The sequence below is a fragment of the Bipolaris sorokiniana genome, assembly GCF_000338995.1.
Source record: "Bipolaris sorokiniana ND90Pr unplaced genomic scaffold COCSAscaffold_12, whole genome shotgun sequence".
Classification (NCBI taxonomy): domain Eukaryota; kingdom Fungi; phylum Ascomycota; class Dothideomycetes; order Pleosporales; family Pleosporaceae; genus Bipolaris; species Bipolaris sorokiniana.
The window spans coordinates 1,277,134-1,301,192 of record NW_006911906.1 but is presented as its reverse complement, the minus strand read 5'-3'; the positions used below and the strand labels follow the sequence as shown (position 1 = coordinate 1,301,192).

At 53.2% G+C, this 24,059-nt stretch overlaps 8 protein-coding genes across 8 annotated transcripts; 4 read left to right on the top strand and 4 right to left on the bottom strand.

Moving 5' to 3' along the window:
* The first annotated feature begins 284 nt into the window (after nt 1–284).
* Nucleotides 285–1,457, top strand: COCSADRAFT_39439 (uncharacterized protein). Its single transcript, XM_007704458.1, has 2 exons — nt 285–483; nt 537–1,457. Exons 1-2 carry the CDS (start codon nt 425–427, stop codon nt 1,129–1,131), a joined length of 654 nt encoding a protein of 217 aa, XP_007702648.1. The 5' UTR covers nt 285–424; the 3' UTR covers nt 1,132–1,457.
* A 190-nt stretch (nt 1,458–1,647) lies between these two features.
* On the top strand, nt 1,648–2,167 carry COCSADRAFT_39438 (uncharacterized protein). The gene has a single exon (XM_007704457.1). The coding sequence runs from the start codon at nt 1,819–1,821 to the stop codon at nt 2,044–2,046; it is 228 nt and encodes a 75-aa protein (XP_007702647.1). The 5' UTR covers nt 1,648–1,818; the 3' UTR covers nt 2,047–2,167.
* Nucleotides 2,168–3,074: 907 nt separating this feature from the next.
* On the top strand, nt 3,075–5,680 carry COCSADRAFT_202110 (uncharacterized protein). The gene is made up of 2 exons (XM_007704815.1): nt 3,075–3,327; nt 3,391–5,680. Exon 2 carries the CDS (start codon nt 3,487–3,489, stop codon nt 5,290–5,292), a length of 1,806 nt encoding a protein of 601 aa, XP_007703005.1. The 5' UTR covers nt 3,075–3,327; nt 3,391–3,486; the 3' UTR covers nt 5,293–5,680.
* Nucleotides 5,681–6,023: 343 nt separating this feature from the next.
* COCSADRAFT_96956 (uncharacterized protein) lies at nt 6,024–7,735 on the bottom strand (the record flags this gene model as incomplete). Its single annotated transcript, XM_007704814.1, has 5 exons — nt 6,024–6,092; nt 6,249–6,650; nt 6,714–7,291; nt 7,338–7,623; nt 7,679–7,735. 5 exons carry the CDS (start codon nt 7,733–7,735, stop codon nt 6,024–6,026), a joined length of 1,392 nt encoding a protein of 463 aa, XP_007703004.1.
* A 921-nt stretch (nt 7,736–8,656) lies between these two features.
* Nucleotides 8,657–10,240, bottom strand: COCSADRAFT_174054 (uncharacterized protein; the record flags this gene model as incomplete). The annotated part of the gene is made up of 3 exons (XM_007704813.1): nt 8,657–9,065; nt 9,127–9,878; nt 9,935–10,240. The coding sequence occupies 3 exons, from the start codon at nt 10,238–10,240 to the stop codon at nt 8,657–8,659; spliced, it is 1,467 nt and encodes a 488-aa protein (XP_007703003.1).
* A 1,881-nt stretch (nt 10,241–12,121) lies between these two features.
* COCSADRAFT_234960 (uncharacterized protein) lies at nt 12,122–16,166 on the bottom strand. Its single transcript, XM_007704812.1, has 2 exons — nt 15,905–16,166; nt 12,122–15,696 (listed from the first exon to the last, which is right to left on the bottom strand). Exons 1-2 carry the CDS (start codon nt 15,920–15,922, stop codon nt 12,325–12,327), a joined length of 3,390 nt encoding a protein of 1,129 aa, XP_007703002.1. The 5' UTR covers nt 15,923–16,166; the 3' UTR covers nt 12,122–12,324.
* A 567-nt stretch (nt 16,167–16,733) lies between these two features.
* COCSADRAFT_234953 (uncharacterized protein) lies at nt 16,734–17,735 on the bottom strand. The gene has a single exon (XM_007704811.1). The coding sequence runs from the start codon at nt 17,656–17,658 to the stop codon at nt 16,945–16,947; it is 714 nt and encodes a 237-aa protein (XP_007703001.1). The 5' UTR covers nt 17,659–17,735; the 3' UTR covers nt 16,734–16,944.
* Nucleotides 17,736–17,988: 253 nt separating this feature from the next.
* On the top strand, nt 17,989–22,479 carry COCSADRAFT_174051 (uncharacterized protein; the record flags this gene model as incomplete). The annotated part of the gene is made up of 7 exons (XM_007704810.1): nt 17,989–18,780; nt 18,837–18,917; nt 18,968–20,338; nt 20,884–21,410; nt 21,463–22,086; nt 22,136–22,403; nt 22,459–22,479. 7 exons carry the CDS (start codon nt 17,989–17,991, stop codon nt 22,477–22,479), a joined length of 3,684 nt encoding a protein of 1,227 aa, XP_007703000.1.
* Between the last annotated feature and the right edge of the window lie 1,580 nt (nt 22,480–24,059).

The following is a 24,059-nucleotide window of genomic DNA, read 5'->3' as shown; positions in this document are numbered from 1 at the left end:
TACCTTGGCATGTTGCCAAGCCTCGTATCCAACCGGTACATAGATATAAGACCTGTGCAACACTAGGCAGCGTCGTATTTCATTCTAGGTGCTGACTTTGTTCAGCTTCTCATGACTATCTATGGATGCATATGATTCTGGATGAAGTCAATAAGACTTTGCCACAATGCAACAGACGGGTGGGTGAGTGACAGCGGTAGAGGTTGGAGGCGGAGTGCATGCGCACGGACGCGGAGGTATGTGGTCAGCCTCCGATCCAATTTCTGAGTCTCATGCAAAGCCCACTGTAGGGCAACCACGCGAGGCATCACAACGCGCATTGCACTGTGCCAAAGCCAATGCACCGCTGAATAGTCGCAATATTCACATCTAAGATCTTGCAAATTCTCTCCAGAATCCACACGTCTGGTCGCAGTCGGCCGCAATGGACGCCGTACCCATCTCGAAGAAGCTGATAGCTTTTGGCAGCAAGAAGATCTACCTGTATGCCACAAATATTGCATACGTACGAGACAATTGAACTAAATGATCTTCAGTCCCAAATTCACAGTTGCGCTTGTACGGACACCCAAGCTATCGCCCTACCACGCTCGCTTCCTTGTCCCGCTCGACTTTTCAAAATACGATCTCCGCGACTACCTCTACCATGCGTACAACGTCAGATGCTTCAACATCCGCTCGTACGTAAAGCAAATGCCCGTACGGGACACGCGCGAACAGCCACGGCACTGGTTCCGCCCAGAATCTCAAAAGTACATGACTGTGGAGATGGAGCAGCCTTTTGTGTGGCCCGAGATTCCCGACCTGGAGCCATGGGGGCAACGAGAGAAGCAGAATGAAGTTGAAGAGGCATCAAGGACAAACGGGGCTATAGATAACAATGACAAGCGCGAAGCAGCCCGGAAACTGCGGGAGCAGGCAAAGAAGTTATTATACAAGGATGTGGGTCGTCACGGGGAGAGATCACAATTATCAGAGGAGGTGGATGCACAGGATTCAGAGGCTCAGGTGGAGCGGGAGCGGGAAGAGAGGATGCTGAATCGTATGTCAAGAATAAAACTGTGGGAGAAGGAGAGGACGGGCAAGGCGGTGGAAAGCGACAACCGCAAGCACTACGCCATTAAGGCATAAGTCGATTGAGCGCTATGTATGTATGATTGTATTGTATGCATCGGGCCGGAACAGAGGATCATGAATGCTGGAATACAAAACCGGGCCATTACTGCTGGGCTGTGTGTCGTAATCTGTATTGCGCAAATGACAAATGACCAGGACATGCATCCGACAGCACACTGATTGACTGGGCTTATATGAGTCTCAAATCAGCGATGGACGTCTTCCAAGAGAAAAGACCTACATGGTACCTCAGCACAGGGCGCAGCGGTTGACATGGTGGTAACGTAGTTGCTCCTTCCTCAGAAGTGACTGAGTGATCTCACACACACACACACACATCATAAACCTCTTGCCAAGCTGTGGATTTGTTGCACCGCCATCATCATCATCACCACCTCATACAAGACATACTAATGGCGAACCAACAAGAAGTATATATGAGTCGAGTGGAAGAGTTGCAGGTGCAGCGAGAACTCAAGGAGATTATCCTCGGCACATGGCCTTCAGTAGCCGGGCTCAGCTCCATCTCAGCTTGCAAACAAAAATAACTGACAAAAGATAGAATACATTGGCATTTTGTACGATGCAAAACATCCAGACCATCACGGCTTCGCGCTGCTCATTTGTCGGCGTAGAGCTGATAGCCAGGGCCCTGTGGTTGCGTCAACTCCGCGTCACCGTTCCTCACAGCAAGAGTACATTATGACACGAACAATTGTCTACACAGAAGCTACACACGAGAAGTGGAGGTTGGTGGCCGAGAGCAGCAAGTTGTACTTTAGCATCACTCCTGCACTACAAGAATTTTCAAAAGACTTGGAGTGGCAGATGGAAGACATGACGGCGATGCTTAGTCTAGGGGATGAGAGACTATGTGCTGGCAAGGACGAGGACGGGAAAGATGATGGAAGCAGAAAGCGTAAGAGGTAAAGAGTGTGTTGCAGACGGAGCTATCACGGTGAAATGATGTGCGGTTTAGCGAAGCGAGCGGATAGCATGGAATAGACCTGGAATGTCTATGCGCTATGGTGTCATAGAGTGCACGGCAACGGAACAGAGAATGATTGCAATTGTGAGGCTGTCTCTTGGGCCGACAGATCAAAGGTGACTGGCTGGCTGCTCTTGCTACATGGAGCCCAAAGGGTCTGTTCCTGAGTGGTGGATAGGGCTTAAACGGCTACTACGCGTGGGCACTAACCAAGATGGCGTGACTACCGACTGGTTCCTGGGCGAAGAAGCAACGAGATGACCCCACGAGTTGCCACGCAAAACAAGAAATAAGAGGCCGCCTTCGGGCATCACTGAGTGTTTTTTTGTTTCATCAGGCAGCGTCTGGCGGGCATGGTTCATGGATTGTAGGGTTCTGGGCCATGCCGACATGTCAGGCCACGAGCTGACAGGTGTATCCTCGCATGTTCGCTGAGGTTCACACGCTACCATCGGCATGGGCCAATAGGAAGCGACTCACATGGTGCTGTGTCCATTGCACCCCTACACCTGATGGCTCCAGGCTTCGTCATCAAGCCAGGCCGGGTGAGTAGGAGGCGGAGGCATGTGCATGCAGCGCCAAAACTTGGAACTGTGGCTAGGGAGCCTTGCGACCTGAGAGAAGAGAACAGCACAGCCGCGCGACACCACAGTAGGGCGAAATGAGTGAAGGCGCTGGTGAGCGAAAGGAGGGGTGGTGAGAAGCACCACCGGTCAAGGCAGCGGATAGAGCCCGAGGGGGGCTATGGCGGGCACCATGTGCATGTTCGCATTCGCAGCGAGCAAAAGGAGGCAGAGGCATGCGGTCAATGGTCAGTCAGCAGGTGGGCGTGGGCGTGGTCGTGGGCGTGGCTGCAAGCACAAGCACAAGCCCAAGCCCAACAGGCAGCCTGTTGTTACGTCATAAGCAGGCTCTGGGCACTAAAGACACTGCCCACCTTCGCACCAGCATCAGACAGATGGTAATCTCTACGCCACTCCGCCTGGTCCGACTTCGATACTAACATCCTTGGGCCCCAAGCCATTCCAACTGTCATCATTGCTCGGCCTGTTAAATACATCTGCCTGCCGCTGCCTTGCGACCCTCAACACCTTCCCCTACCCCACCCCACCCACCTTGTCACGTCACTTTCCAGGCACTCTTCATTCTTCGTTGCGACCGCCTGCCCAACAAAGATTTGCCCTAAAGGCAAACTGAGAAAGCTCTGAGCACCACGCTCCTTGGTACGCTGCCTGCGCCGACCTTCTTGCTCCCACTTGTGCCCCCAACTAACAAGCCATGCGCAGCCGACCCCACCCATACCACACTTTGGACCTTTGAGAGAGAGAACAACAGACGCACACGCAAAGAGCATCCACCCATCGCGGGTACAGAGCAGCACCATGTCCGAGTACAGCTATGCACCACCTCGGCACCGAAACCGGGAGCCCGAGTACGTGACTGAGACGACATACATTGAGCGCGGCGGCCGTGGAGGCGCAGTGCGTGATCTCGCCTACCGCCCTGCAGCCCGAGAGGACAGCATCGAGGAAATCCCCCGCGACTTCCCCCCTGGCACCGAGTTCAGACAGACCAAGTACCGCGAAGAGTATGCACCACCTCGTCGCACTCGTTCCATGAATCGTGGCTACGACGACGACTACTATGACCGCCCTCGTCGCCGTGACCGTGGTGGCCGTGACCGCGACTACGATGACTATTCCGAGTACTCTGAACGCCCAAAGCCCTCGCGCCGCAAGTCCATTGTCGATCAAGTAAAGAGCTTTGGCGAGTCGGCAGGCCTAGGAGGAATCATCGGCGCCGTCACTGGCCGCGAACGCTCTCGTTCTCGTTCTCGTTCTCGTGACCGCGACCGTTCCCGCTATCGTCGGGACGACCGTGGGTATGACAGCGACAGGTACGGATATCACGATGACCGCCGAAGCCGCTATGGCTCCCGTTCACGTAGCCGTAGCCGAGGAGGCGCCAAAGAGAAATGGGAGCAGGCTGCTAAAGCGGCTCTCGTCGCTGGTGCCGTCGAAGCCTTCCGTAGCCGCAAAGAACCAGGCCCCTGGACCGGTGCCAAAGGCCAACGTATTGCCACTGCCGCTATTGGTGCAGCTGGTATCGACGGTCTCATCGACAGAGACGGAAAGCACGAGAAGAGGCACGTTGCTGAATCCGCCTTGGGCGGTCTTGTTGCTTCACGCCTAGCCAACGGCTCTCGCTCGCGCTCTCGTGCTCGTGGCCGCGATGGCTCCAGGTCTCCTTCTCGATCCCGCTCTCGTGCTAGGTCCAAATCTAGGTCTAGGTCCATCTTTGGACGCTCTCGTTCCCGTGGGCGTTCCCGCTCTCACTCAAGCGATGACGGCAATCGTAATGGTCTCGCCAAGGTTGCTGGCACTGGTGCTGTACTCGCTGCAGGAAAGGCTCTCTACGACCGTGTGCGCTCCAAGTCTCGTTCTCGACGCGAGCGATCTCGCTCTCGCTCTTCCAGCTCCGACAGTTACGTACCATCACGTAGGGGCAACCGCCGCTCGTACAGCCGAGGCCGCGGTATGGACGACCAGTATTCCGAAGCCCCTTCCAGGACTAATTCAGATCGTAGACTAGCCGCTCCCGCTGGGGCTGGCGCAGGTGCTCTAGCAGCACAAAGCGGAGGAGGAGAACGAGGTCGATGGAATCCTAGTAGCGATTCCGAGTCGTCAACCGATATGGAGGAAAAGCGCAAGAAACTTCGAGGTAAGGAGCTTCTCACTGCGGGTTTGGCTACGGTAGCCACGATCCACGCCGCCCACGGAGTATACTCGTCAATGGTCGCCTCGGAAAACCGTCGCAAGCTCGTCAGCGAAGGAGAAATGTCACCAGAAGAAGCACGCAAACGAAAATCCAAAAATATGCTCCAAGACGCCGCTGCTGTGGGTATTGCTGCACTTGGTATCAAGTCAGCATACTCTGAATGGAAAGAAATGAATGAGCAGCGACACAGCGTCAAGGAGCTCGAAGCTCGTCGTCGCAAGAGGAGAAAGCTTCGGGAACGACGAGAGAAGGAGGCCCGCCTCAATGCCCTTGGCAATATGAATGGTCCAGGCGCTAATCCGTACGCATATCCTGTAGCTGCCAACCAGCCCTACCCTGCTACATCCTATGCCGATTCCAATCCATACGGTGCCGCGGTGCCGCCGCCACCCATGGGTTCGAGGTACTAGACCTTCTCCCTTCTTGTTCCATTCCCGGCCTTTCAACTCTTTTTGCTGTTGTTTGTTCATCGCATTTGAAGTCAGGGGTTAGAGACAATTGTTCGATATCCTTTTTTTTCTCTTATTTTTTCTGGAGCAAGATGCAAAAGAAATGGGAATGTTATGAATGACCTTTTCTCCTTGTATTTTGTTGCCGGCTCACTTTTCTCCTTTTTCACACACTGTCCTTGAACACATATATACAGGCATGCGGAAATGATGAAGTCTTTTCTTTCGGTATGATTAATGAGGAGGCATTGGTTGGATTGGGAATTGCAGGGATGCGGGCACGATTATGAATAACGACTCTATGACGATTATATATGTAGATATCAAATCATGAGACCTGTTTTTTTTTAAAAAAAATTCATTCACTCCAAATGTATTTTCTCTGCTCGAAAGAAAATCGATGAAGGTCTTGTTTAATGCATAATACCTTATTCTCATGATGGTGAAAAATAGAGAATCATGTGAATGTCCGAGAAAGTCGACATGTGTTCTGGTAATTACAGCCCGACACTCGAGATCACTTACAGCTAAAAAGCCTGAAATGAATCACGGAACAACCATGCCACCTATACACAGACTGAAGAGGAAGATATCGGCAATGCCACTGCACCTTGGACCTTCTACGAGCGATGGCATTCCCACCCGACAAAACGCCCCCATACATTCAGGTACCAGCCACTAACTCCACACTTCTACTCCTCCTCCCCATCCATCTCCTGTTCATCCACCGCCCATAGAATAAACGGCCCATTATAATCCAACTGCACAACACACGTCAGTTTACATACATTTGGCCCTTATCCTTCCCCCCCCCCAAAAAAAAGAAAGTGGAGAAGAAGAAGAAGAAGAAGAAGAAGAAGAAGAGGAGGAGGAGGAGGAGGAGGAGGAGGAGGAGGAGGAGGAGGAAGGAAACTTACCTGAGTAACCGCCGACTCAGACGCAAACCACCACCTCCCCAAAATCATCCTCCCACCGGGCACTACAACCCCCTCATACGCCCAGAGATTATCCTGATCAGGATCCTCGTAATCATCACTGAAATGCTTCATAAATGTTATACGCTGCCAGCCTGGGATGCCGCCTTGAGGGGGAAGAGCGTTAAGCCAACCGAGAGCGCGGTATTCGTCGTCAAGGTCTTGGCCTTGGCCTTCGAATTGGATGTTTTGGGGCTGTTTGGAGGAGTGACGGGCTTGTGTTTGGAGGGGTTGGGCGCTGGTGAAGGGGAGGACGGAGTGCAGGCAGGATTCGAAGAGAGGGGGCCAGGGAAGGGGGCGGCCGTTGGGGAGATGGGTGGTTTGTGCGAAGGTGAGTTCGAGGGACTGTTGAGTTGGGCGATGTTGTTAGTGTGGATTTCAAATTTGTACTAGGATGTTGCGGCTTACTTGAATCTTGCCTTCGTCGACGTTTTTGTCAATGTAGATTTCGTGGCCTGGGCCTTGCTTGCGGAGGCGTTGGACTTCGGAGTGGTCGAGGAAGGCGTATGTGCCTTTCCAGTACCTGCTTAGTGGCTGAGCACCCTGGTGGAGAAGTTCTCGCCAGGGTGAGGGTTTTTGCGTTGCATCTAACTCGTCGATTTTGTCGAAGAGGGTTTGGGCTTCTTCGTTCATCATGTGGTGGCGGAAGAAATTCATGCTATGGAGAACCCATTCCAAATTCAATCTTTTGTAGTTGTCCAGGAATATGGGAGCGTCAGTAGCAGATTGATAAACGGCAAATTGTGATTCATCAAGTGCGAATATGTTGTGTTCTAGGCCTGGAAGATCGAAGATGAATTGAGAGCATATCAGCTTGACAGCTGCCAGTGTCTCATCAACATGGGCAGGCTCGCCACGGCGGACTGTGGGGGGTCGCCGGTCATTATTTAGCAGACGGGACTCGAAAATGAATTGTATGAGTTGAGCATGGTTCTTGCAACGGAGGCGCCCATGCTCATCAAATTCGGTGGCACCGTGGAAGGCTTCTGCATTTTTCGTTAGATACGCTGACTTATGCCAGGATATACGTACCAACGATCAAATCTTTCAACACCCTCACAACCCGGGCTTCAGTTTTACCATGGCCACGAAAGAAGCCGTACTTGTTGCCGCATCGCAGCAGCTTGGACCGGCGCTGATACATGCGCCGCAGCTGGTTGTTAGGTGTGCCCTCCAAGAAATCATACTTTTCACGGAACTTCGCACGCCAGAATGACTGACGGTCGGCGTCGACGGCATCATTTGTAGCATGGCATATCAACCGGTATGTCGCGATATCCTTGTCGTCGTAAAGGTAGTGGACGATGGCTTTGTTGAGCTAGTGGAATAGTCAGCATACGTACAGTTAACGAGTCGGTAATTAAATCACATACTTCGATGGGCAGAGAATTGAATGCAGTGTTACTAAACGGGCTCTGAGATCGCGACATGTCGGCTTCGGAGATGGGTGCCAAAGGCAGCAGAAAGGTTAGGTGTTGATCAGTTCAAATGTCCTGAAGATTGAGCAAGTTCCCAAGACTGGCGAAGAAGAAAGCCTCTTATTGTGTAGATTCGATGTGAAAGACAGAGAGCGCTCGAGCCAGCTGTTACCGAGAGTGGGTTCTCACTTCATGACAGAGGTGAAGGCGGTAGAGCCTCACTGACAGCAGGTGATAGTGCAAATGGGATGTCCAAGCCGAATACTACTGATATGTCAAACTCACTGTGTAGTTCAACACATTTAATGAATTTCCAAGTCTACTTGATTTATCAGAATTATGTATGAATCAAGAGAGAGAGATCGGTAACCACGGTCGATATAGGTATGCATCGTTCGTCTTCAGTGAAGTTGCGTCGAGCAGCGGTGAGCAAGAGTCGCAAACGAACGCACTACTGAACGAACGCGTTTGTTAGCGACAGAAGTGTGAAACAAAAGACAGTCCCGTACCAGACCCGGACAAGCAAGACGCAAACGTAGTATTCGAAGCCATAGGTGATATTCGTGTGTCGAGTAAGATGTGAAGAGCATGTTATGTGTGGTAATGATCGCAATCGCACATAGCTTTCCAGGAAGGCACAATCGATGACTCCCGATTTTGCTAAGTAGCATGTCAAATCAAAAAAGAAGAAGCTACACAATCATGCATCTCATATACGACTGCCGCTTTTGGTATGTCACACAGTACATGATTCGGTAAATCGTAATGGCATTGGTCCCTATTGCAATCTCACGGTTTCGAATCGCACAAACAAACTTCGAAGCATCAACGTATGAAATTGAATATATACTTAAGGAAGAAACGTTATATATCAAGTCCCTCATAATCATGTCACCGAACTGCTGCGCTCACAAAGAGCCGCTACAACCATTCTCAAACCAAAACACTCACGACAAAGGCCACAACAACCCAATACACGCCACTCCCCAGACTCCATTTATCCACTAAGTCACCTGAAGCATTCGGTACAGGACTCTGTACTGAGCTCACTGATGCTGTCGCACTCGCACCACCTGCAGCATCACTCACATCTGCAACCCCACTCCCATCCTCCTTCGTAACAACGAAAATTTCCCCCGTAGAATCAGAACTCATGTACAACCTACCCTTAGCATCCCACGCAAGGCCCACAGGACGGAAGCACGAGCGAGGACAAGCAGATAGGTCTGGGTTAGATACTACGTCGATGGCTGCGGTGGTGCTGTTGGATGGGGCGACGGGCGAGCCGGCACCGTTGAAGGAGATGAGCGTGAGTTTGTAGCCAGCGGGGTCTTCACGGTTCCTGACGGAGGAATGTTAGTAGTAGCAGTGGGCTTGTTGAGGAGAGAGAGGGGATTACGTACCATGATCCGTGCATAGTTACCCATGCTGCGGTGCCGTTGGGATTGAATTTGATATCAAGGGGGGCCATGTGAGCTTGGAAAGCAAGACGGGGAGCAATGCGGTCGTTTTGGCAAAAAGTGTCGTTTACAGTTGCGTTTTGGTTTCCAATGGCGAATTGTTGGCCGACTTCACCATTGAAATCGGGGATCTCAGAGGTGTTCCAGGCTGTGAAGCAAGAAGGATATCCGTAATTTACATCTTCAACGTTGCTTGCTGTTCCGTTGAGAGAGCCGTGGAAGTTCATTTCCTCGCCGGGATTGTTTTCCTTGATGAGCTGGCCACTTCTCATGATGTTGTCAACACTGTTCTCTACAGAGTAGATACCGCCTGTTATTGGATCCTCAGCTATACCGACTGAGTTTCTAAGACCCCAGCCGAGAAGCCTACCGGTTGAGGCGTGGTCATAGGCCGAAGAGGTTACGTTATTCACATTGTAGGCTTTGATGGTAGATACTCCGGTGGTCACGTCCAAGGTCTGAAGATCGATGTTGCCCACGCTACCGCGAGAGACGAGCAGCATACCAGGGACCTTCTGGGACATGAGCAGTGTACGCGTAGTATGTCCCTCCTTGTCTCCCATTCCTTGAACAACATCTCTTGAATCAGACGTGGTCTTGCCTTGAGAAGCATCGTAGTCCCAAGCGAAGACATTGCTATGGGAAGACGCGTACAGAGTATTGCCATCTTCGGAGAATGTAATGCCATGATTCAACTGACGTTGTTAGTCAAACCCCGATGGTCATGGCAACGGACGACGGCCAAACTTACAGAGTCATTTTCAATAACGTTTTGCACTGGACCCTCAACACGAACACAAGCTCCATCGCCCGCCAGGGATAGTCTGCTAACTCCATAGCCCTGCTCAACCACCAGCAGTCCACCTTGACGATCAAACAAAATACTGCGAGGGTCTCTCAGACCATTTGCTACAACCTCGACGCGAAATCCCGGGGCGACCGAAGGAGCCGCGTTCTGTGGGGCAATTGGCTTTTCGCAAGCTGTGCCTTGCGCTTGGACCGCTCCTAGAATGGAGAATGCGCTCAGGCCGACTGTTACCAATTGCTTCGGCGCCATTATGGGACGAGTCGGATGACGTGAGAATTGCTCGTAGATGGATTAAGCTCAACGATAGGCTCGAACAAGAGGAGCCCTGGGCGTCAGCAAGGATTCGGCGGCTAAGCCAAAAAATGCAAGATGGAGATTGGGTTTCTGAATAAAGGATCTTTGGCGTATGTTACTAAGTACTCGAAGCAGCTCACCGGTGGCCGTGTTTTAGTCAATGGCTCCTTTTTTGGTGAGTTGGTGTCACGATAATACCTGAGGTGTCGCGTATTTCCCGTCCTCCTCTTGGTCTAGTAGCCGCTTCCAAGACGCGATCCACGTCATTGACTTTTCCAAATCAAAGGATGCCGCGCCTTCATCCATCCGATGCTAGGCTACGGCCGCATCCTCAAACAACCACACCATACTTGCGCAATCGGCAATATATGGGAGCCATTGGCCCCAATGTTACCCCACTCTGTGGTGCGAATCGCGTATCGTAACGGCCGGGTAGCCTGCCATTATAACGAGTAATTATTGACTGAACCAGGCAAGTACTTCGAAGGAGAACGTCGAGGATGCTCCGCAACTCTATGCAAAGCTACTGTGGGCGAACACGGATTGCGCATTTGCACTTGTGGATGGGACGGACGACTTAATGATGGCGCGATATAGTCCCGAGGAGTATTTCCTTGCAAGCAACACCGTCTTACTTACATGTTGGAAAACCGGAATATGCAGCCCAGAGCGACTGCAGAAGATTAGTGCATGGCAGTGCCGGATTTGCCGCCAACGCCGGCCATGGGACCGAGATGCGGCGTCGGGGCTCGTTGACTGAATCGTCATTATAACCCGACTTGGATTATTGTCGAATTGAGAATGAGTGAAACACGCGAAGCCAATGAAGGCGTGTGCACGGAGGGAGCCTGTCTCGCTTGGTTGTATGCTCATCGGGGCGTGCAGCAAGGCGGCTTCATCCTCCGCATCCTCACGGTCTTCTCTCCCGCTCGGGCGGGTCCGAGAGCGAGCGGCATGCAAAGATGATCACAGTGGAAGTGATTACTCTCAAAGTATGTATGTAACCGCGCCGCATTGCAGACGGTACCTGCGTACCTCGCCTCTCGATCTGGCATGTGTGAAGTGAGAATCGGAGCAGTAGCGCGTGGCTCGGTTGTCGCATGTGCATCAGTCCGGCCCAACAACGGCTCGGCAACTATGGTTGACATTGTCTAGAAATGTTACTTGGATCGCGCACTTTCACATCGTGCGAGCTATGCGGGTTAGTCGCCGTCCCGGATACAGCCCGTCTTGTAACAGAAAACAAGTACCGGGTCCACCACGGCTATTTGTGCATCTAGGCCTTTACGCGGTTGCTAGGGACAACACTCATGGCCTCGGGCCGCGACATTTCTCTGACTCAGGTTGATTGCAGACATTACATCATAATTACAGGAGTACCGTTTGATGAGCTAGCGTTACAATGCTGTGTATGTATTCGCATCTCGAGAGACTGGGTCGAGGCCGTCGTGTATCAATGCTATGATTTTTTTGACAAACGCCCAATGAGGTTCAAGATACAAGAGCATCAAGAACATGAGAAAAAGGAAACAAAGGAAAAAAATCCCCTAACCCGCTTTTGTACACGATGCAGACAGGTGAGAAAACGGGCCGTGGACTGCACGGCAGACCTTTTCCACACCCAGAGACTATGATGTGCGCCATGATCCCAAAAGGACGCCTTGGTTCTTGGTGCGCCTTGGTTCTCTATTAAACAAAAAACTGAGCATACTCTGTGGTTGCTCTTGATAACAAATGCCTCGTCTTGCTCCACCTGCATCCTGGCCGGGGATATGCTGCAATTATGCAAGGTAACATTGCAAGTACCGTGTCGCTTCAAAGTCCAGTCCTGGGTCTGTACTTGATAGTCGACCGTATCGAAATTAGTATAGGGAAATGTTGATGAAGCCAGTGCGGCTCCATCATCGCTCGAACGCTCTCATCCAAATGGAAATAGTCCAGAGGAAACTTTTGTTCCTTCGTTAAAACTTTTTTTTGCCCTGAGAGGTGTGGCCAGCACCAAATGGATCCAGCTCCATAACAGGGTAATATTCATGAGCTCACATGACCGTCATGAGTTTCATCTGAGCCATCAGATCCGCGTCTGGTTGGAAAATGTCGTCGCGTTGTGGCTGCTCTTGCATCGGGCTAGCGAGCGGGCTTGAATACAAGCCTTCCGCATCCCTAATCGTGTCTTTTACTTTGTGCGTCAGTGAACTGACATATGGCACAATTCGTCGTAGAGTCGCAGTATCAAACGGAACCTTCTTCGAAGAAGGCGTAGGCGGTGTATCCAATATTGGTTCGTATACGCTCCTCCTCTTTTGGAGCGCCTCAATCACGGAGCGCGCTTTGGCTTCCGAGTCTTTACGGGGTCGCGTGGTAGTCGGCTTGGCCTCGTGAATTTCATGGTCGGGGTCAGATGTAGATTGGGCTAGTTTTGAGGACGGTTGCGGGGCAAAAATGTCGTCGTTTGGTGGAAGAATAGACTTGCGGGAGCGCGGTGATGGTATCCGACTCTTCATGATATCCTGATCTGGGTTTTCTGATTGCCCCCTTCCTCTACCAAGGCTAGGGCTCGCGGGCGGCTCCTCAAAACTATCGTCATCGAAGCCAGGTGTTGAAGGTGGTGAGGCGGGAGCGACATCCTGGTGGCCAGCCTCCTGATCGGCAAGGTCTATCATGGCGTCCACCTCCTCCCACGTACCAGCATGCGGACCGTCCACTATACCAAGAGCTTGAGCGCGTGTGCGGTGCTCTTTGAGTTCTTCGATTAGTAGGCCCCACTCACGAAGCAGACCAATGTTGGCCAGGACGTTGTTCTGTTGCTCTTGTATGCTCTTTGGTACCACCATTGACGTGCCACTGTCTACCCGAGGGGAAGCATCACCTTCTTCAATAGGATCGCCGTTGAGCTCAGTAAAGTCAAAGTCGTCGTTCCAGTCTTCGGTGACACCTTTGCTGCCAACGCCCCAGGTGCCAAACTTGTTTGTCACGACGGTGTTACGCTTGCCAGTCAAATCGGGAACCACGGGCACACTCTGGCTGCGGGCGTGTAACCCGCTGGGTACCCGGCGGCCAACAGAACGGCTGCCTCTGCGGTCAGCATCTTTCTTGCCGTGCACTGTCCGAGGTCGTGGCGGCGTGCAGCTGCCCGAGTTCTTGTCTGCGAGTTGTTGCTCAGACCAGTCGAAGATGCTGCTGCGGGTGTCTCTGTCACCAAACTCTGTGGTGAGGTGATGAGGCGTAGTAGGCTTGGATGTTGGGCCCGATGCAACACGACGCGCGCTCTGGGGGAACGGCGATAGTGTTGCTGTCGGTCGGCAATTGACTATGGGAGCATCAACCCACGGGTCTTCAGCATCTGTCTCTTCTAGTGACCACCTACTGCTGTCGTCGTCGTCGTTCCCCGGTCTTGAATCCCACTCCAAGGTCCCAAGCGAAAGCGGCTTGGGCATACTCGGGGGAGATGCCGAGACAGTGTTGGGGAAGAGCGGAGCGCTTCGTGTCCGAGCGCAGCTGGGCGAATCGTGCAGAGGGCACTCGTGGCGCATGCGCACCGGTGTTGTGATGTTTTCTTCTTCCTCAGCGATACTCTGGTGGCCGGCGACACTAGCAACGGCGAGATCTCCAAGAGTACCTGGTGGGAGCAGATCGCGCAGGGCAGTGACCTTGACCTTGGAGGGGGGTGACTCGTCGAAAATCGTCTCTATACGAGGGCCCCGGGCGCCGCCCGATGTACTTCTGGTTGCGCCAGTGCGCAGCGAATCGAAACACGTCTCGCTCTGGACGTCAGTGTTGTCGTCGTCGCCAAACCCCAAAGCGCGAAGTTCATTATCAGACGAGCCGACCAATGTCGAGGCTTGTTCTGAGGGGGCCATGGAGTGACGCGAGACCCGAACGCCCGATTGCGCTAGAGTAGGGGATGGTGGCGCCTGATTGGCGCCCAGTGCGGCTGAGGGACCCTCGAGCTGCTGAGGCATTGACGCCAAGCCCAGGACAGGAACCATGCCAGCACTGGCACGACGAGCCGCGAGTGTGGGCAAGGGCGTTGATGATGCGCCGCCCTCGAGCCCGCTGCCCGCTGATCCCGCCTCGGTGGTTCCGGCAGACGTCGCAATGGCGCGCCTAGCAGCAGCCAATGCCGGTTCAACGACATGGCGGTGCGACTCTCCATACGATGTGCTATGGGGTCGGGTGTGCATGGTGGGGACAAGAGGTGCCGAGTTGACCCGTTGGCTCGCCCGGCGCAGGATCGTAGTGCCTGACGCTCCGGCTGCGGCCAGCTGCTTCTTGGAGAAGGAAAGAAAGTCAGTGAAAGAGGAGCGCTTGGTTCGCAATGCATCGTCGGGGTCGTCTATCGACGGTCGGCTGCCGGTATGCGTGCTTTCTTTGGTAGCAAACGCGGCTATGCTAAACGGCGTCCCTGGCCGACTCACGGAGAAGACGCTGTCGCCCTCGTCGCTGGTGGAATCGTCGAGTTCGGGCGTGGCTGCTGCCACCGACCTCGCAAGCACGAGTGTAGGCAAGTGCTTTTCGTCTGGAACAACCCTCTTGTAACTGCCTCTTAACGACGTCGACCCTCTCTTTTTGGACACTGTCCGCTCTTTGGTCACCTTTGCGGTGAAATACTGCGCATACTCAAACTGGCAGTCCATATCCGACGAATGCAGGAACTCCCTATTAGTCGCCAAGTCTTCGGCTGGATTACTATGCAGTTGCGCTTCGTTGTTGTTGTGACTGTGGTTGGCAAACAGCGCTGCGGTGCGCTGGTGACTTGTGGCCGGGCGGCGAAATGAAGGTCGTAGAGTGGCAGTACCTTGGGCCGGTAGTTGGTCGGATCTGCGTATTGATGATGAGCGCTTGACCAACCTGTTTCGCAACGATGGTGAGGTCGAGCGCCGGCCGAAAATAGAGGCTGCTGAGCCGTCGTGGGGAAAGGCCATTGCGCCATGGGGACACGAGACTGCGGACGAGAGAGGCGCTGGGCTGGGGGTTCTGCTCGAGGAAATGGAAATAGAAGAGAGGCGCTTAAGCCAAGAGCCCCGTCGCGTTGGGGGGTATCGTGAGGTGTCGGCCTCGGAAATAGATAGGTCGCTAGGCGCATAGTTGCTTATACCACCGGACAATGGCAGGGTGGGCACGTCGTCGCTCGTCATCCTCCTTACCATCCGTCGCTGAGGGAGCGCATTTTGGCTGGGTCGAGTCGCAAGTGGTACATGTGAAGAAGGCGCGACAGGCACAGGGCCACCAAAAGACGACGCAGTGGTGGGCATGGCAGCAGGCATAGAATTGGTGGGCAAAGGGCGTGTTGGCGCGGCCTCTTTGGTGTTGGTGTTGGGGTGGGTGGATGAGGAGGAGTCGCTCGGCGTCTCCCGTCCAAACGAGAGACCAACGGCGGATGCACCAACGACAGTGGCAGTGGCACAGAGCTGTATCACACGAACGCATCAGTCATAGTGGCCAGTACAAATTGCAGCAAAACAGGGCGGGGACGAGGAGAGTGCAGCTGCGCGGTCCCGAGCCGCGACAGCAGAGGAGTGGTGATATATCAAAACAAAACAAGTGCCATGCAGCAGCGTGTAGCGTCTTCTATACAGCGACCATGGGACATATGGGTGCAGGCAGGGTGGTATTTACCGATGGAACCGTTTTCATTCTCGCAGAGAACCAGGCCGCCGGGGAAAGCTCACTCGTCGAGGCGCCTGTGACGACAAGTCGAGCATTATGGCATGTCAAGGTGCCTGGTTGATCACGGATCGCGAGCCAGGAGTACGAGTCGGAGGTCGGCAAGCAGACGGTTGGGGGAGGGAGCCACTACGGCGCGAAGAGGCAAAGGAAGGACGGCACAAGCACCACGGTGGGCTGGAGCAGAGAGGTGGAGCTCGACGAGGAGCGGACGAAAGACTGAAGAAATCCAGTGCTTGTTGCTTCTGGTGCTAGGATCTACGTACAGGGCTACCCAGTTTCCATTGGGATTAGCGAGAAGCCGCCGACGAGGGCTGATAGCGGCATGTCGAAACATAGCACGGAGGCCACACAGACCCCATGCCTCACTCTGCACCGTCATAGCTCCAAGCCTGGCCCAGCGAGCATCGATGGCTACGTGCGACGGCCGCCCCAGAGCCCCAGAGCCGCCGTGCTGCCGTGCTGCCGTGCTGTGAGCGTGCTCTTGGGCGGACGGGGGGTAGATTGCCATGGAGTCATGAGGAGGCGGCCGTGGTGCCCAGTACCACCACGTTGCACGCAGAGGCGGTAAACGAGCCCTAGCGCAGCGTAGCATGCAGTAGCAATCAGGGACATGAGCAGCTAGGCTCAAGGTACCCCTCGCCGCATCCAGCTTCCCAAATATAGTGTACCAGCGAGTATCCCAGACGCCCGTCACCACCGCCGCTGATTGGTAGCCGCCCGCTGAACGGCCTGGAGAGACCCCTGCCGGCCTAGTGGAGCTGTTTGCTGATCGCGGCCTCCCCAACTCTTATAACCGGCTTGTGTACTACGATTGCGATGCTCTAGCTGGCCATGGTAGCGAGACGATAGGGCCTAGCACTAGTCCACGCAGCCACGGAAGCCTCTGCATCTGCCTCCATCTCTACCAGGCCACTTTTTGATAACGCGGAGCGGCACCAAGCCCCTCGTCCATGCCAGCCCCGACGCACGCCGACAAGGACGCGGATGCGTCAGTCTGGGGTTGACAGCATGGCATGGCAGGCGGAGAGAATTGCAGACAGCCGCCTATCAATTGACGCACCAATTGCGCTTCTGCGCAGGCTGCTCGCATCATTCTCGATTATCCTTGATGATACCCGAAACACAGAGCACGTCAGCCCCAGAGTGGAGAAGTCGACCGACGAGGGCAGGAACATGGGTTGCGAGTTTGGTGAAGGCGGGACGTCGAGGCCGCCACCACATGTTGTCCCAAGGTGCTGTCCATATCGGGCAAGCATCTCTGCCTCCGCGGTTTCTGTACACTCGTCTTCAAGTCCAATCACTCGTCCACGTCTTAAGTGCGTGCCGTGGCCAAGGCGGCATGTCGACTGACCCTGATCTGCTAAACACCTGGCAGCCATGGTTGGAACATGGCGTAGTAGAGATCGGACGCTTGTTGGAGGGACGCTCTGGGAACGCTGTGCCCCTCGTTCTTGGGACAATGGCTGTTGTCGACACTGGGAAATGTCCGTTTGGTTGGTGTGGCTGGCTGTATTATAGCTGGAATGGAGCAGCTCGATGCGAGTTGTGTGTTGTACGATACTGGCCAAGGTGAGTGTGACGTGCGTCTTTCTCGTTGCAAACACATCAGAAATGCGCAAGTGTCCGGAAGAATCCTGGGAGCGCATCGCTGCTTGAAGCGTCTGCAGAGACGTGGTGCAGATCTGCCTCTTGCGACTCCGCATCCGCGTATGCAAGAAACAGCCTTTGGTATCATGTCGTGGCTGATTGGCTGCCAGCCCAGCCGTACACAGTCTGCGAGTCCACATTCGGCTGCCGACGTCAAAATGTTCTTTGCTTTGGACAACGTGCCGTAGCACCGCAATAAGCACAGAACGCCCACCGCCCCGCTATTACGCCGGCCATCTTGCAGTTCGAGTAATCGGTACCAAAGGTGTGTGTTCCTGTGTGTGCCCCTCTCGCCACAAACGCCACCATCCCCCCCATCGACTGCCAGCGACATTGACAAGGTGGGACAGCGCCCCATCCACCATCTCCCATTCAATCCTGCAACAATGGAGTCGGAAATCAGAACACAGATCCCCAACATCGATCCGGTCCTGTCCGAGTACTCGGCGGGCTACCTGACGCATGCTGCCAACCAGTTCACGTCCGATTCGGACCCTAACGCCCCTTCACCGCTGGATGAAGCCGCGGCCACTGTGAGCGCACTGCTCTTATCCGCGTCCGGGGACGTCTCGACCGAGAACCAGGCAGCCATCCAGAATCTTGTCGACAAGTTCATTGCCCGTTTGAGTTCAGCCAATGGCGCCGACGGGGAGCGTCGCCAGATGGCGCCTTCTGCCAAGAAGCTCGATCAGGCTATTCACGTGGGGTCCTCGAGGAACATGTCGTCTACCATGGGTCTAGCAGGCGGTGCTGTAGATCTCGAGTCTGCCAACACCCGCAAAGTCGAGTCTAGGGTCGACCGTAAGAAGCTTGAGAAAGCCGAACGCAAACTGCGTGCCAAGCAGGACCGTAAGGAGTTCAAGAATGTCGAATACGAGGCCTCGAAGCTTCTCCACGAGCCCAATGAGACGCAGAGCTACGAGGAGTTCTACATGGCCGTCAACCCGCTGCAACTGGGCGATTCCGCCAATAAGAGCAAAGACATCAAGATTGATAGCTTTGACCTTTCCATGCCTGGCCTGCGTATCCTGACTGACAGTTCTCTAACGCTTGCGTACGGCCGAAGATATGGTCTTGTTGGTCAGAACGGCATTGGCAAATCGACATTGCTGAGGGCACTTGCTCGTCGAGAGGTGGCCATTCCAACGCATATTTCGATTCTCCACGTAGAACAAGAGGTTAGAATGAGCATGCCACTACTACTTTTGGATGGGCTGACTGAGCTTTTATTTAGATCACTGGCGATGACACACCGGCACTGCAAGCTGTATTGGATGCCGACGTGTGGCGGAAGCATCTCCTCAAAGAACAAGATGTATGTTACTAGGCCCAAGGTTACAGAGAAAGCAAACTAACTTTACATAGAAAATCTCCAAGGAGCTTGCCGACATTGAAGCTGAGCGGGCCACCATGGCAGATACTTCAGCTGATGCTGCAAGACTAGACCAACAGCGCGAGGGTCTTGACACTACCCTAAGTGACATTCACTCTAAGCTTGCAGAGATGGAGTCCGATAAGGCTGAATCCAGAGCTGCCAGTATTCTTGCTGGTCTTGGTTTCTCACAAGAGCGCCAGCAGTTTGCCACAAGGACGTTTTCCGGAGGATGGCGAATGCGATTGGCATTGGCGCGTGCCCTCTTCTGCGAACCTGACTTGCTTCTTCTCGACGAACCGTCCAACATGTTGGATGTTCCCTCCATCACTTTCTTGGCAAACTATCTGCAGAGCTACCCAAGCACTGTCCTCGTCGTATCTCACGACCGAGCATTCCTAAACGAAGTCGCCACGGACATTATCCACCAGCACTCTGAGCGTCTTGACTACTACAAGGGTGGCAACTTTGATTCCTTCTATGCGACCAAAGAAGAACGGCGCAAGACGGCGGCGCGAGAGTATGAGAAGCAGATGGCCGAACGGGCGCATTTGCAGGCTTTCATTGACAAGTTCCGTTACAACGCGGCCAAGTCTTCGGAGGCTCAGTCGAGGATTAAGAAGTTGGAGAGGATGCCTGTCCTGACGGCCCCCGAGGCCGAGTACTCTGTCCATTTCAAATTCCCCGAGGTGGAGAAGCTGTCGCCTCCGATCATCCAGATGAGCGGCGTGACATTTGGATACACGCCAGACAAGATTCTGTTGAAGAACGTAGATCTTGACGTGCAGCTTGACTCGCGTATCGGTATAGTCGGGCCCAATGGTGCGGGCAAGACGACTGCACTGAAGCTGCTGATTGGCGCACTACAACCAACCACGGGCATCATCTCACAGAACCCGCGACTACGCGTGGGTTTCTTCGCACAGCATCACGTCGACGCATTAGACCTGAATGATAGCGCCGTGGGATTCATGTCCAAGAAGTACCACGGAAAGGCAGATGAAGAGTACCGGCGTCATCTTGGCGCTTTTGGCATTACGGGCATGACGGGTCTGCAGAAGATGGCACTGCTATCTGGAGGACAAAAGTCGCGTGTCGCGTTTGCATGTCTGGCCCTCCAGAACCCACACATCCTGGTGCTGGACGAGCCGTCGAATCACTTGGACATTGAAGCCATGGACGCGCTGTCAGACGCATTGAATAACTTCCAGGGCGGTGTGCTCATGGTCAGTCATGACGTGACGATGCTACAGAATGTATGCACAAGTTTGTGGGTGTGCGACAATGGAACGATTGAGCACTTTGACGGCACAGTGAAGGACTACAAGCGACGTATCACTGCACAGGCAAATGAGGCGGGTGTCGTGGCCAAGCATTAGACTGCATGTAAGTACAGTAGCTGAGATGTGCAATATGGCAGACGGATACAACGACACGCAATCCTGGTTTCGACTGCAGCCTTTGTGAAGAGTATATACTATACATAGACAGGCGGCTCTGCGGCCTGGACAAACATGTGACGACGCGCTTGTTGGTGTTGTGATGGCGTACGGACAGGCTTCTGGTCTCTGGTTGGAGTAAGGCTGGTGGGCCGTGCTAAGCCCAAACGGGGCACACCTGAACTCACTACCCAGGGCTCCGCGTCCAACATCGACGGCTGTCCATCACCCGCTCCACCTCTGCCACCAGCACGACCGAGCAAGTCCACTCTCGCCTCCTTCACCCTTTCGCTGCCCCCCCCCCCGCCTGCCCATCGCCTGTAGATCCATGTGCGCTGCTGTCCCGTAGTCGCTCCTCCGTGCGCTCACGTTTAATTGACAGCGCCTATTAGCGCGCTTGCCCCTTCGCAACTTCATCACCTGTGCCGTCCAATACTCTCACAGCTACCGGCACCTTGTCTCGCACGCAGGCTCCCGACCCAGACGGCTTGTCCGTAGTCACTCATTTGTCTCCGACTTGCAGCAATCGCTCTCCTTCTGCCTCGCCGTATCTAGTCACTGCTGCTCCCGCAGAGAGCGCCTCAGAATCACCCACAGCCGGCGAATCACCATATCCCCCTCCCTTCTCCTCTCTCTACTTCCCGTCTGAGGACGCCGAGGAACGCAACAAGTCCCAAGAATCCCCAGAGGACGACTCGCCGCCTGCATTCACCTCTGCGCCGCCCTTTACCCAGTCGTCATCTTCGGCTGCCGCTGTAGCTGCTACCAAAGCTGCGCTTCCAAACGACACCAAGGACGGCTCCAGCAGCAAGGACATTGACGACGGAGAACCACCACCACCTTACAGTGAAGGATTCAGCCCGCTTGAGTCGTTTACCTACGTCATGGCATCTGCAGGAGGTCCCGCGAGTATCATTACTCAGGTCTCGCAAACAAGCGCCGGCCCACCCATCAACACGCTCGGTGGATCTGATGAGAACATTACGTTGGAGTTGAGGTGCGCGCTTGCCTCACCACATGAATTTACCATGAACTGACCGAGTACATAGGGGCACGCGATTCACTCTATCGCGCGACGAGCTTCTAACCCTTCCCGAGTTTGTTCTCCTCTCGCTCTTTCCCAATGGCCTGCTTCCTGATGGCCACATGAACTCCTATCATGAAGGAGACGTATACCCAGTCGACGTTGGTACACCTGTTTCTTCTTCTTCGTCCCCTCCCTCTCCCCCAGCTTCACCGGCCACAATAGCCAGGATCCTAGACCATCTTTCCAATCCCGCATTATACTTATCTGACAATCTCTATTCTTCACAGTATGATCCCAATTCTTTGCAGTACATGCTGGAGTTCTTCCGCAATGTAGCTCAGACCATCCCCGCACCGCCTTCCCCGACGACCACGCCAGAGCACCCTGCCGAAGCCGTGCCTATCGAGCCCATGCACGGCTCTGCAAGAGACATGCTTCAGGACCGCGCCGGTATCATTGTCCTCCGCGAAGACCTTGACTTTTATGCTATCCCACCACACCGAGACATCACCCAGCCGGAGATGATTGAGGTCAAGCGCGCTGCTGGTGAAGCTTTGTTACGGCAAGATGGCATCTTCTCCGGACTCAGGAAGAGCGAGGAACCAGGCACGACCGAGCAGCACCTGATTGAGATGTTGACTGCAGGGTAAGCGCGCTGTTATGTTTATCTAAATTCACCTGCTAATAAAACATAGCGGCTTCAACCACGATGATCGATGGGGCCACCGTGCCGGCGAACCCAACAAGGCTGTCATCTGCAGTATCGCTCTTGCACGCTTGAGGACCGACATCAAAGGCAACGATCTTGCTAACAGCAACGCTGTCGGAATGGCGCAGAAGCTGCTTCTCTTCTGGAGGAAACCGGCTCGTCGCTGCTGGTGGGAGGGAGTGGAGCTCGAGAATGTTAGAGGCGTCGAGGGCAAGCTCAAAGTGTGGATAAGGCGGGTTTGGACGCTGGAAATGGTATGTTTACCTTGATTCCGAACTTCTTTGGCTGTCTTTGCTAACGTGATCTTAGAGCGTCATTGGCCTTCGTTGAAAACCGCTCTCTCTCTCTCTCTTCCCCGTTCTTTCTGGCAACTTTAATCATTGGTAGTGGTTCTCTTGTGTTCGTTTCCCTTTGATGTGTCTTACTCTTCGGCCATCAAAAACTCATTTTGTAACTGTCGACGAAGAAAAAGCATCGGCTAGGTTCTTGCACCCCCCATCGTTGTTTTTACCTTATCGTGTGTCTGTGTTTTTTGATACCTCTCTCTCTATTATATTGGAACCGTTTGGGGCTCCCGTACTTACTACATACTCATACTTACTTTACTATTTGTCCTCATCTTGTCTAGTCTGTGTGTTTATGTGTGTATACAAGGAGAAAGCTCTGTGACACCCTCTCCCCTTTTCTTACTACAACTTTTCCCATAGCGAGCGTTTGCATTGTTTGGGGAAGAGCAATGGAGCGGGGTGAGGGGGGGTTCGATGCTGTCATATCCCTTTTTTCCCTTCTTTCCTCATGTGCGAGAATATATATGGGTTAATTCGTATATATTACCTTTCTTTTTTTTTGCGCTGGCTAGAGGGAAGACGTTGTGGTTGTTAATTGAGAGTGAAAGGACGAAGGACATGGGTAAGGGTCAGGAGATAGAAATTGTAATCAGGGAATTTTTTATTTTTTTTTGGACATCGATGAATGTGAATTTGCGTGTGACACGTAGTGACGATGTGCTGTCGTGTTCCTGTTTTCCAATTTTTATTTTTATTTTTTACTTTTTTGGCGGTTTAGGCAACGTTATAGGGCATTGTGGCGTGGTGGTGGGGTTATGCGTATGGGACGCATGACATGACATGATGAGGCTGAAAGTGTGCGTGTGATGGCGAGAAAAGAAAGTCATGGGCTTGCTGGCCTTGTTTTCCTTTTTTTTTTCTCCTCTTGTTCGGTGTGTTGGTTTTCGCGTACCTTGCATTGTATGGTGGACTTGTTTGTGTGAGACAGGGGGCTTGGGGGTAAAAAGAGAGGGGACATGCATGCCAGGTGTAAAATGGTGCTACAAGTGATGTAAACGTAACACTTAGTTTCAATCGTTGTATTTTTTTATTTTATTTTTTTGCGGAGAAAAATGGGAGGAGAGGAAGGGATGGTAGTTAAGGATTCGGGTAGAATGGGTGTGGTAAGATTATCTTCCGTAGTGTGTTGAGGTGAATAGCAAGATCTTCAAGGGTAGAGAGTTGGTGAAAAATATGGCTGGATGTTATTTGTATATAGTTAGTCAAGACATGCTAACAGAACTTTTTTTGAACACTTGAGTCCCCTCGCAGAATACCGTTACACCTCTTCCTCCCAAACCGTGACTCAATGTTCCACTATTCAATGACGCTCCCCCCCCCTCCAAACACACACACAAGTCGAGAAAAAAGGCATCTGCACACTCCTACCTGTATCATTGACGCACAGCCAACGTATTGACACTTACCGCTGTTTCATTTATGCAGTATAACATACAACGTGCTACACGCATGCATGCACGCCATGTTGTATACTTTCTGCCCTACATATGCTGTGTATATATGTTGCATGTGACAAGGTACGTATGCATGTTACGAATATGGATTTGTTCGTATCTAAGGAAA